The 13,283-nt window shown below is 43.5% G+C and overlaps 1 protein-coding gene across 1 annotated transcript in view; it reads right to left on the bottom strand.

Annotated features, from left to right (window-relative positions):
- Window positions 1-13,283, bottom strand: part of LOC134539132 (cleavage and polyadenylation specificity factor subunit 1) — a 64,930-nt gene that overhangs the window by 48,047 nt on the left and 3,600 nt on the right. Inside the window, exons 4-5 of the mRNA XM_063380880.1 lie at window positions 12,110-12,417; window positions 1,630-1,880 (exon numbers count right to left, since the gene is read on the bottom strand). Coding sequence (XP_063236950.1) covers window positions 1,630-1,880; window positions 12,110-12,417 — 559 coding nt within the window. The remainder of the gene's footprint in view (window positions 1-1,629; window positions 1,881-12,109; window positions 12,418-13,283) is intronic.

The following is a 13,283-nucleotide window of genomic DNA, read 5'->3' as shown; positions in this document are numbered from 1 at the left end:
TGCGCAAGAAACGGCGAGGGTCAAGCCTGCCCGCGAATCCTTCCAGCGGTTTTGTTTCGCGTCGTCGCATCCACACGAGTTCATCCATCGAACCATTACTGGAGACCCGGAAAAATTCGCCGGTTCATTTCGTGTTATGCTGAAATTCAAATGATTACACCTTAGTGCTGCTTCTGTCATTGGTCCGCTGTTAATCTGGAGGACTGAGGGGCCAATTAGAGACCCTCACTCACAGAAGTGTCGAATCACAGGCCACCCAGTCGAGACGACTCACAAGTCAGCAGCCAATGAACAGTTGGCATTTGCCCGAGTGTGTAGAGGATATTGGAGTCTATCCTGGAGGTCATTGAACCCGCGAATTTTCCGGGTCTCTAACCATTACCAACTTAAATATCTGTTGAGTAAATTTCAGATGAAACATGAACTGCAAGAGAAATATCATTAAAAGACTAAATCAGAACATAAAAAAAAAATTAAATCAATAAACTTCTACTGTTCTAATGGTTATGAGCCATTTGTATCCTACCAGCTCAAAACAGCCTTTCTCATTTAAGCTGCAACTGTTCAAAACCCTCTGACAGGAAACAGGAATAAAAAAAATGTACTTATGCAAAGCAAGCCCTGGAGCCTGGTTTAAGGCACAAGCCAATGTAGGCTTTGTGTGTTGTTATAAAGTAAAAACTTTCACTTTAATTTCAGGAAGGATTTTTACTACATTATATGTGTTATCAAACATATGATTATAGTTGGACCGCAGAACCTGTTACACGCCCAGCATAAAATCATTATAACATTGAGGCTTCACACAAACTGCATAAATTAAACTCTTTATGAACAGAAAACTTCTTTTTTTCTGCCATTACGGAATAGTTGGCAAACCAATATACTGTTGGACTACGTACGTACATCTAAAAACACACTAGAATGGCAAAGAGCAAAAGGATTTTTTGTTTTCATGACAAGGGTGCAACAGAGACGTAAATGCAAACGTTATGCTATGCACCATCAAAATATTGAATACACACCATTAGACAACACTAACGTGTAGCGCTAGTGTTCTGATACACATTTTGTTTTTTACATACAATCCTATTTGAACAATATAAAATTATGGTATAAACAATGACTGTAAACAAAAAGTATGTGAAGTGTAAAGTAAACCTGTTAACATGTTAAACTTCACAATTGGGATAAGTGTTAGAATAATTAGGTTTTTAAAACTTTTTCTCTGCATTTATTGAATTTTAGAATGCCAACCGTATATAAGCAGAAAATGCACCATTTGTGAAATGTTTTATGCTGGAAATAAATACACTGTCCTAATAGAAAACATATCATGACTTTATTATTTTAATTACTTGTGTAAATCAGCACTGTTAAATAGTGTCGCGTGAGTATTTATTTGGCTGTGTAACTTAATATTTTTGAAGTGAAACTTCTTTAGGGCACGATGAGAGTAAAATTTTACATTACAATTTCAAAACCAAATTTTAATGCAACGTTTTCATGAAACATTAATGACGCCAAAGAGAGCACTTTACGAGTCAACTTTTGATTTGCCAGATAAGTTTCGCCTCTATCGTGTGCACTCAGTAACAAGCGCTCGCTACTGCGACTCTGGCCACCTACTGAGGGGGAAGCTGGTGCTGGTCTCGGCGATGCTGTTCAGCGACACCCCGAAGGGCGGCACGCTCTGGTTCAGGTAGATGAGGGAGTTGATGGCCACGATCAGCGTCCCTCCCAGGGGCTTCCTCACGGGTATCGCCTGCGTGCAGTCGAACGGCAGGTTCGACACGGACCAGATGATGGGGTGCACCCTCTGCTGGATGTTGAGCGAGATGGCGACCATCGCACACGTGTCCTTGCGCACCGCGATGCGCCTGGCAACACGGAACAATCAGGCGAGTTGCTACAAGACTATCAGGCAGGGGCGTAGCCAGGGGGGGGGGGGTTTTAGGGGTTCAAACCTCCCCCCCCCCCCCCTTAGCAAATAATCTTTATTTAAATTTCTTATTCGTCACTCAAACAAATTTCATATTAAAAATTAATAAAATTTTTACCATTACAATATTTAAATTTGAGTACCGAAAACTGCTAAAATAGCACTATTTTACACCTTAAAATCCAAATTTTCCCGGGGGAGGACCCCTGGACCCCCCGCTTTAATACGAGGGGGGGGGGGGAGCATGCTCCTTAACACCCCCCCCCCCCATACACAAATCCTGGCTACGCCACTGCTATCAGGAATTACGTACCTTCAGCCTCCATCACCAAGTTTATACACCAAACAGCAGAGAACAGTTTGATCTGACGAATAACGCAGTTCTCCCGCAACCCACACCACCACATCATGGACCTTCCCATTTCCTTCACGCCACTCTGACGCCAACGGCAAGCCGCAACGTCGGTTACTTTTTACGGCGTGACTTTGAAATGCGTGAAAAAAATTAAAGATCCCGCCAAATTTGATGTTCGTAGAGTAATACACTTTATGAATGCAAAGAAAAAAAATTTCCCCCTATTGAAATTTACAGACAGATAACCTAGATTTACAGTAATCTGATGAATGAAGCTTCAGTTCGAAAATGATGCGTAATGTTTAATGGCAGGCGTATGAATATTCGTGATGAACGCTCAGGCAGACTTTCAGTTGCGTGGGACTTGACGAATTAAAATCAAGGATTGAGGAAAAAATTCAACAGGTTAGACGTTTCACTATAGATGGACTGAGTTTGTACGTTCCTGAAATTTCAAGATTAGTTCTTAATGAATTTGTGGTAACTGAGTATGCTGAAGGCATGGAAAAGCTGGTGATACACTATGACAAATATTTAAATTTTTATGGTGACTACTTATCATTTGTGCTGTACAATAAATGTTGTTTCATTACATTGGATAAAAATATTTTGAGAAACAAATGTTCTTTCTTTTAGAATTACATTCCTATATATGTTATTAAAAGAAAAATTTGTATGTATTAATAGAAACAGTGGTAAATATTTTATAAAAATATTATACTGGGAATTTTTTTAAGTGGGATTTTATCTACAGTTTTACTGTATTCGACAAGCAAAATTTGCAACAAAACAAATATAATGAAATGATAATGCAATAACCAGCATAATGGGTGAGGCCCATTAACTTTACATGGTTTCATTTCCAGTTCAATTTCAGTTTTTAAAGAGATGATTTTATTATTATTAATTTAATTTTTATAATTAAAGTTTATTTATGGTGCAATGCTAACATATAAGACCATGAGGTGTTTAGTTATACTATTTCCACCGCATTTTAAGGTGATAATACCGTATTTACTCGTGTATAGCGTGCCCTCGTGTATAGCGCGCACCACGATTTTTGCAACAAATTCCAAAGAAAAAAAATTTTTTCCCATAAATTTTACTAATATTTTGTGGTACCTGTTAAGTAATTACTTATGAAACAAATGATTACTTAAATTGATGTGTGGTGATGTGTCAGGAAAATACTTAAATTAATTACTCTTCCACCTGAAAGCGAAACTTTTGTGGCCTACTGTACCATCTGAAACGACACGAGCAAGTTAAACTCTGCTGTGTAGACAGAAGATAATGAAGAGCTGTATCGTCACAACTGGTACGAGAACGGGAGGGAGGGAGGGAGGCAGGCAGGAACGGGACTATGACCATCAAGTAACTTGACAGTCGACAGGACTAAACACCACCACTCCCGTCAAGCTGGCGCGGAGGACTAGATGACTCACAGGTAGCTGCTGGGACGAGGAAGCGAAGGAAGTGAGCTGGGGACTGGTGACAACAATCTCTCTCTCTCTTTTTTTTTTTTAATAGCTGCTGCGCTGGCTTTCCGCAGAGGGGGGAGGTCTAAAAATAAACAAGAGACCATGATGTGCGAGCTTGCACGTGCACGTGTGTGTGTGTGTGTGTATGTGTGCGAGAGACTAGGTTGTGAGTCTGTGTGTGTGTGTGTATGTGTGCGAGAGACTAGGTTGTGAGTCTGTGTGTGTGTGTGTGTGTGTGTGTGTGTGTGTGTGTGAAAGAGAGGCCTCGTTGCTTGTGTGTATGTGTGGGGTCACCCATCACCCGGAAGTTAACGACTACCACTCCTCCTACCCGCCTCACCCCCTTTAATTTTTTTTTTCCGTGTATAGCGCGAATCCTTGATTTTTTTTCGTTACTTGCGGGGAAAAAAGGGCGCGCTATACTCGAGTATATACGTATTTTTCAAAATTTCGGACTTCCCATTCAAGCCGTATTTACCAAAAACTGCTGAAACTAAATGTACGGGTCGTATTATAGTCACAAACTTGTATCTAGCAATTGGAAACAGCTTAGTTGACAAACTACATGCTGTGCGTCTTAACTAGTATATAACTTATGCCTCTTTATTCCGGGTCTTCCAAAACATCTTCACAAGCGTAAAAGATGAGATGATGACACTTAAAATTCAAGATGAGGGAGAGGGAGTAAATGTAGTTTGTCGAAGTGTGCCTTCCACTTTACTTCACAGTAGCTGCTGGCGAAGGCAATGTGCCCCACCCCCCCCCCCCCCCAACTCACACACCAAAACCTCTTTTAACCTCCCAGGAGGCCACTGTATATCACCACATTTGTTTACTTTCTGAAATACTTATTTTGAAATAATCATAAAACAAAATTTTTGAAGTGAATGAAACTTCTTTGCTAAGGGGTCTACAATTTTTGAGCATTACTAAAATTCTGATTACATGATGGGAATAGTTAGGTACGTGGTGGAGAACGGGTAGAGGAGGAGAGTGAGTCAGCGGCCTTGCCACTCCCAACGCATGCATTAGCGGTCGAAAGGGATTTGACAAGGGAGAGGGTGGGAATATGTAAGTAGTGTAGCATGCTACATGCTAGTAGTGACATAGGGAAGAGGTAGAAATCATGCAGCAGGGATACTTTAGAATATTCTCATAATGCTGCTTGTGTTTGTCTACTTATCAGTTTTCGAAACGGCCAATTATTGATGCTACCTTATTTTTTTCGTTTAAGATAATACCAGCATCCTCACTATTTTGAATTACTAATATCTCTTCTTATATAAAAAAAAATACTAATAATTTATCTCTATCTATACCTAATAAGCAAAAACTTTCACTTTCTGTCGCGCGTGGACTCCACGCATACAGTTTTTTTTTTCTAACTGATACTTTGTGTGTATGAAAGTGGCACCAGAAAAAGTCTAATAAACGTGGAACAAAATTAACTGATTCAAGTAAGTTTCGAGGGCACGCACTGGAACTGCTACTTCCACTCCGTGGTCTCCATGGGCGTCGCAAGGATGTATTTTTTTTTGGGGGGGGGGGGGGGGGAACTGCAATTGATTTAGTCGTTGAGGAATATCCATCCCCTGGAAGAAGAAAAAAAGTGGGGGGGGGGGCGGGGAATTCCTCCCCCCGGAAAAATTTCAGAGGAAAAAATTTGTAAAAAACACAGTGCTCACATTACCACGATTGGACTAAATGCACCGTGCGCAACATACGGGTTGTATCACAGAAATCATATTTTTAATACAACTACGGAACTAAATATATTATCGGGGGGGTGAAATTGAAGACTTTTATTACTGGGGGGGGGGGGGGGGGACGTGTCCCCCCCCCCCCATCTCCCCCGGTTGCGACGGCCCACGTGGTCTCTTGCATGAACTCACAATGTGGAACAAAGTTAACTGATTTAAGTGAGTTTCAAGGGCCACGTACTTGAACTGCTACTTCCACTCCGTGGTCTCTTACATGAACTCACAATGTGGAACAAAGTTAACTGATTCAAGTGAGTTTCGAGGGCCACGTACTTGAACCGCTACTTCCACTCCGTGGTCTCTTATATGAACTCACAATGTGGAACAAAGTTAACTGATTCAAGTGAGTTTCGAGGGCCACGTACTTGAACCGCTACTTCCACTCCGTGGTCTCTTATATGAACTCACAATGTGGAACAAAGTTAACTGATTTAAGTGAGTTTCAAGGGCCACGTACTTGAACTGCTACTTCCACTCCGTGGTCTCTTACATGAACTCACAATGTGGAACAAAGTTAACTGATTCAAGTGAGTTTCGAGGGCCACGTACTTGAACCGCTACTTCCACTCCGTGGTCTCTTATATGAACTCACAATGTGGAACAAAGTTAACTGATTCAAGTGAGTTTCGAGGGCCACGTACTTGAACCGCTACTTCCACTCCGTGGTCTCTTATATGAACTCACAATGTGGAACAAAGTTAACTGATTCAAGTGAGTTTCGAGGGCCACGTACTTGAACCGCTACTTCCACTCCGTGGTCTCTTATATGAACTCACAATGTGGAACAAAGTTAACTGATTCAAGTGAGTTTCGAGGGCCACGTACTTGAACCGCTACTTCCACTCCGTGGTCTCTTATATGAACTCACAATGTGGAACAAAGTTAACTGATTCAAGTGAGTTTCGAGGGCCACGTACTTGAACCGCTACTTCCACTCCGTGGTCTCTTATATGAACTCACAATGTGGAACAAAGTTAACTGATTCAAGTGAGTTTCGAGGGCCACGTACTTGAACTGCTACTTCCGCTCCGTGGTCTTTTACATGAACTCACAATGTGGAACAAAGTTAACTGATTCAAGTGAGTTTCGAGGGCCACGTACTTGAACCGCTACTTCCACTCCGTGGTCTCTTATATGAACTCACAATGTGGAACAAAGTTAACTGATTCAAGTGAGTTTCGAGGGCCACGTACTTGAACCGCTACTTCCACTCCGTGGTCTCTTATATGAACTCACAATGTGGAACAAAGTTAACTGATTCAAGTGAGTTTCGAGGGCCACGTACTTGAACCGCTACTTCCACTCCGTGGTCTCTTACATGAACTCACAATGTGGAACAAAGTTAACTGATTCAAGTGAGTTTCGAGGGCCACGTACTTGAACTGCTACTTCCGCTCCGTGGTCTTTTACATGAACTCACAATGTGGAACAAAGTTAACTGATTCAAGTGAGTTTCGAGGGCCACGTACTTGAACCGCTACTTCCACTCCGTGGTCTCTTATATGAACTCACAATGTGGAACAAAGTTAACTGATTCAAGTGAGTTTCGAGGGCCACGTACTTGAACCGCTACTTCCACTCCGTGGTCTCTTATATGAACTCACAATGTGGAACAAAGTTAACTGATTCAAGTGAGTTTCGAGGGCCACGTACTTGAACCGCTACTTCCACTCCGTGGTCTCTTATATGAACTCACAATGTGGAACAAAGTTAACTGATTCAAGTGAGTTTCGAGGGCCACGTACTTGAACCGCTACTTCCGCTCCGTGGTCTTTTATTTAAACTCACAATGTGGAACAAAGTTAACTGATTCAAGTGAGTTTCGAGGGCCACGTACTTGAACCGCTACTTCCACTCCGTGGTCTCTTATATGAACTCACAATGTGGAACAAAGTTAACTGATTCAAGTGAGTTTCGAGGGCCACGTACTTGAACTGCTACTTCCACTCCGTGGTCTCTTACATGAACTCACAATGTGGAACAAAGTTAACTGATTCAAGTGAGTTTCGAGGGCCACGTACTTGAACCGCTACTTCCGCTCCGTGGTCTCTTACATGAACTCACAATGTGGAACAAAGTTAACTGATTCAAGTGAGTTTAGAGGGCCACGTACATGAACCACTACTTCCACTCCGTGGTCTCTTACATGAACTCACAATGTGGAACAAAGTTAACTGATTCAAGTGAGTTTCGAGGGCCACGTACTTGAACCGCTACTTCCGCTCCGTGGTCTCTTACATGAACTCACAATGTGGAACAAAGTTAACTGATTCAAGTGAGTTTAGAGGGCCACGTACATGAACCACTACTTCCACTCCGTGGTCTCTTACATGAACTCACAATGTGGAACAAAGTTAACTGATTCAAGTGAGTTTAGAGGGCCACGTACATGAACCACTACTTCCACTCCGTGGTCTCTTACATGAACTCACAATGTGGAACAAAGTTAACTGATTCAAGTGAGTTTCGAGGGCCACGTACTTGAACCGCTACTTCCGCTCCGTGGTCTCTTACATGAACTCACAATGTGGAACAAAGTTAACTGATTCAAGTGAGTTTAGAGGGCCACGTACATGAACCGCTACTTCCGCTCCGTGGTCTCTTATATGAACTCACAATGTGGAACAAAGTTAACTGATTCAAGTGAGTTTCGAGGGCCACGTACTTGAACCGCTACTTCCGCTCCGTGGTCTCTTATATGAACTCACAATGTGGAACAAAGTTAACTGATTCAAGTGAGTTTCGAGGGCCACGTACTTGAACTGCTACTTCCACTCCGTGGTCTCTTACATGAACTCACAATGTGGAACAAAGTTAACTGATTCAAGTGAGTTTCGAGGGCCACGTACTTGAACCGCTACTTCCGCTCCGTGGTCTTTTATTTAAACTCACAATGTGGAACAAAGTTAACTGATTCAAGTGAGTTTCGAGGGCCACGTACTTGAACCGCTACTTCCACTCCGTGGTCTCTTATATGAACTCACAATGTGGAACAAAGTTAACTGATTCAAGTGAGTTTCGAGGGCCACGTACTTGAACCGCTACTTCCACTCCGTGGTCTTTTATTTAAACTCACAATGTGGAACAAAGTTAACTGATTCAAGTGAGTTTCGAGGGCCACGTACTTGAACCGCTACTTCCACTCCGTGGTCTTTTATTTAAACTCACAATGTGGAACAAAGTTAACTGATTCAAGTGAGTTTAGAGGGCCACGTACATGAACCACTACTTCCACTCCGTGGTCTCTTACATGAACTCACAATGTGGAACAAAGTTAACTGATTCAAGTGAGTTTCGAGGGCCACGTACTTGAACCGCTACTTCCACTCCGTGGTCTTTTATTTAAACTCACAATGTGGAACAAAGTTAACTGATTCAAGTGAGTTTCGAGGGCCACGTACTTGAACCGCTACTTCCGCTCCGTGGTCTTTTATTTAAACTCACAATGTGGAACAAAGTTAACTGATTCAAGTGAGTTTCGAGGGCCACGTACTTGAACCGCTACTTCCACTCCGTGGTCTTTTATTTAAACTCACAATGTGGAACAAAGTTAACTGATTCAAGTGAGTTTCGAGGGCCACGTACTTGAACCGCTACTTCCACTCCGTGGTCTCTTATATGAACTCACAATGTGGAACAAAGTTAACTGATTCAAGTGAGTTTCGAGGGCCACGTACTTGAACCGCTACTTCCGCTCCGTGGTCTTTTATTTAAACTCACAATGTGGAACAAAGTTAACTGATTCAAGTGAGTTTCGAGGGCCACGTACTTGAACCGCTACTTCCACTCCGTGGTCTCTTATATGAACTCACAATGTGGAACAAAGTTAACTGATTCAAGTGAGTTTCGAGGGCCACGTACTTGAACCGCTACTTCCGCTCCGTGGTCTTTTATTTAAACTCACAATGTGGAACAAAGTTAACTGATTCAAGTGAGTTTCGAGGGCCACGTACTTGAACCGCTACTTCCACTCCGTGGTCTCTTATATGAACTCACAATGTGGAACAAAGTTAACTGATTCAAGTGAGTTTCGAGGGCCACGTACTTGAACCGCTACTTCCGCTCCGTGGTCTTTTATTTAAACTCACAATGTGGAACAAAGTTAACTGATTCAAGTGAGTTTCGAGGGCCACGTACTTGAACCGCTACTTCCACTCCGTGGTCTCTTATATGAACTCACAATGTGGAACAAAGTTAACTGATTCAAGTGAGTTTCGAGGGCCACGTACTTGAACTGCTACTTCCACTCCGTGGTCTCTTACATGAACTCACAATGTGGAACAAAGTTAACTGATTCAAGTGAGTTTCGAGGGCCACGTACTTGAACCGCTACTTCCACTCCGTGGTCTCTTACATGAACTCACAATGTGGAACAAAGTTAACTGATTCAAGTGAGTTTCGAGGGCCACGTACTTGAACCGCTACTTCCACTCCGTGGTCTCTTATATGAACTCACAATGTGGAACAAAGTTAACTGATTCAAGTGAGTTTCGAGGGCCACGTACTTGAACCGCTACTTCCACTCCGTGGTCTCTTACATGAACTCACAATGTGGAACAAAGTTAACTGATTCAAGTGAGTTTCGAGGGCCACGTACTTGAACCGCTACTTCCACTCCGTGGTCTCTTACATGAACTCACAATGTGGAACAAAGTTAACTGATTCAAGTGAGTTTCGAGGGCCACGTACTTGAACCGCTACTTCCGCTCCGTGGTCTTTTATTTAAACTCACAATGTGGAACAAAGTTAACTGATTCAAGTGAGTTTCGAGGGCCACGTACTTGAACCGCTACTTCCACTCCGTGGTCTCTTATATGAACTCACAATGTGGAACAAAGTTAACTGATTCAAGTGAGTTTCGAGGGCCACGTACTTGAACTGCTACTTCCACTCCGTGGTCTCTTACATGAACTCACAATGTGGAACAAAGTTAACTGATTCAAGTGAGTTTCGAGGGCCACGTACTTGAACCGCTACTTCCACTCCGTGGTCTCTTACATGAACTCACAATGTGGAACAAAGTTAACTGATTCAAGTGAGTTTCGAGGGCCACGTACTTGAACCGCTACTTCCACTCCGTGGTCTCTTATATGAACTCACAATGTGGAACAAAGTTAACTGATTCAAGTGAGTTTCGAGGGCCACGTACTTGAACCGCTACTTCCACTCCGTGGTCTCTTACATGAACTCACAATGTGGAACAAAGTTAACTGATTCAAGTGAGTTTCGAGGGCCACGTACTTGAACCGCTACTTCCGCTCCGTGGTCTCTTACATGAACTCACAATGTGGAACAAAGTTAACTGATTCAAGTGAGTTTAGAGGGCCACGTACATGAACCACTACTTCCACTCCGTGGTCTCTTACATGAACTCACAATGTGGAACAAAGTTAACTGATTCAAGTGAGTTTCGAGGGCCACGTACTTGAACCGCTACTTCCGCTCCGTGGTCTCTTACATGAACTCACAATGTGGAACAAAGTTAACTGATTCAAGTGAGTTTAGAGGGCCACGTACATGAACCACTACTTCCACTCCGTGGTCTCTTACATGAACTCACAATGTGGAACAAAGTTAACTGATTCAAGTGAGTTTCGAGGGCCACGTACTTGAACCGCTACTTCCACTCCGTGGTCTCTTATATGAACTCACAATGTGGAACAAAGTTAACTGATTCAAGTGAGTTTCGAGGGCCACGTACTTGAACCGCTACTTCCGCTCCGTGGTCTTTTATTTAAACTCACAATGTGGAACAAAGTTAACTGATTCAAGTGAGTTTCGAGGGCCACGTACTTGAACCGCTACTTCCACTCCGTGGTCTCTTATATGAACTCACAATGTGGAACAAAGTTAACTGATTCAAGTGAGTTTCGAGGGCCACGTACTTGAACCGCTACTTCCGCTCCGTGGTCTCTTACATGAACTCACAATGTGGAACAAAGTTAACTGATTCAAGTGAGTTTAGAGGGCCACGTACATGAACCACTACTTCCACTCCGTGGTCTCTTACATGAACTCACAATGTGGAACAAAGTTAACTGATTCAAGTGAGTTTCGAGGGCCACGTACTTGAACTGCTACTTCCGCTCCGTGGTCTTTTACATGAACTCACAATGTGGAACAAAGTTAACTGATTCAAGTGAGTTTCGAGGGCCACGTACTTGAACCGCTACTTCCGCTCCGTGGTCTTTTATTTAAACTCACAATGTGGAACAAAGTTAACTGATTCAAGTGAGTTTCGAGGGCCACGTACTTGAACTGCTACTTCCACTCCGTGGTCTCTTATTTAAACTCACATTGTGGAACAAAGTTAACTGATTCGCGTGTTTTTGAGGGCCACGTACTTGAACCGCTACTTCCGCTCCGTGGTCTCTTACATAAACGCACAATGTGGAACAAAGTTAACTGATTCAAGTGACTTTTGAGGGCCACGTACTTGAACCGCTACTTCCGCTCCGTGGTCTCTTACATAAACTCACAATGTGGAACAAAGTTAACTGATTCAAGTGACTTTCGAGGGCCACGTACTTGAACTGCTACTTCCGCTCCGTGGCCTCTCGCCTGAACTCACCCGGGGAACGTCTTTACGGGCTCGTACAGGATGAGCAGCGTGGGCTCGTAGTAGCCGTGCAGGAACTGCACGTCCAGCACGTTGTCCATCTTCTCGTCCAGCTCCTTCAGCACGATGGTGTAGGAGGCGAGCACCGGCGCCCGCCCCCTGGCGTCGGCCGCCGCCGAGGAGGGGTCGGGGTCGTCCGGCGACGTCTCACGCCGGAACGGCAGCACCACCAGCTTGCGCCCGTATGCCAGCATGACGGCGCAGCGCCCCTCCGGGTCCACCCGCACCGCCGGGACGTGGTGGTTGTGGGTCCAGCCACCCTGCGCACCTCTACACCTCTACACCTCTGCACCTCTACACCTCTGCAAATCTACACCTCTACACCTCTACACCTCTGCAAATCTGCACCTCTGCACCTCTGCAGCTCTACACCTGGTTCCGGGTTCGTGTCGCGCAATCAATGTGAAGAAAAAAAAAACGAATAAAGGAAGAAACAAAATTAAGAATAGAAAGATAAAGCAGGGCCGTGCAACAAAACACACTTGGTTCCAGTGGCGTAGCAGGCAGGTGGCAGGGATGTCCCCCGCCAGGGGCGCCAAAGCTTCTACGGTTTCGCGGTTACTGAACGCTCCCCACCCCCCCTCTGTTTGAATCCAAGAGGGGGCGCGCGCCACTGTCAAGTCTGGCCAGGAGCCGCCAGTCACCTTAGCTACCCCACCGCGCTTGGTTCGCTTCAACGGTGGACACTTCCGAAGGTCGCGTGTCGTCTACTACGCGTGTCAATGTAGTGAAGTGCGCCATCTGCTTCAGTACAAGGAAGTTTCTCTTTGGGTAAACATAAGTTAACGTACTAACGTAATAAAAAAAAAAGCTTGTTTGGTTTTTTTTTTCCAACCCTGCTCTTACTGGCCTGTCCTAAATATTCTAAGTCCCTGACTTTATCACAAAAAATTTTTTTTCATGTTTCTTGGCTGTCAAAATCGTAACCAATTTGAGAATTTTTGAAATGCCAGATAAAATTAATTAATATTTTCTGAAATAAATTCAAAACCATTCCTCGGAGCAGCCAGTTAAACCTAAAAAAAGTTACTTTTTTTTCAAATAATTAAATTCTCCTTATTTGTACAACCCAAAAAAATGTTAAAAATGTAACTTTGGCAGCTAATTATGCAAAAAAGTACGCGCT

The sequence above is a fragment of the Bacillus rossius genome, chromosome 14, assembly GCF_032445375.1.
Source record: "Bacillus rossius redtenbacheri isolate Brsri chromosome 14, Brsri_v3, whole genome shotgun sequence".
NCBI classification, from domain to species: Eukaryota; Metazoa; Arthropoda; class Insecta; order Phasmatodea; family Bacillidae; genus Bacillus; species Bacillus rossius.
Note: the sequence above shows the minus strand (reverse complement) of the source record. Positions and strands in the feature narration are given on the sequence as shown.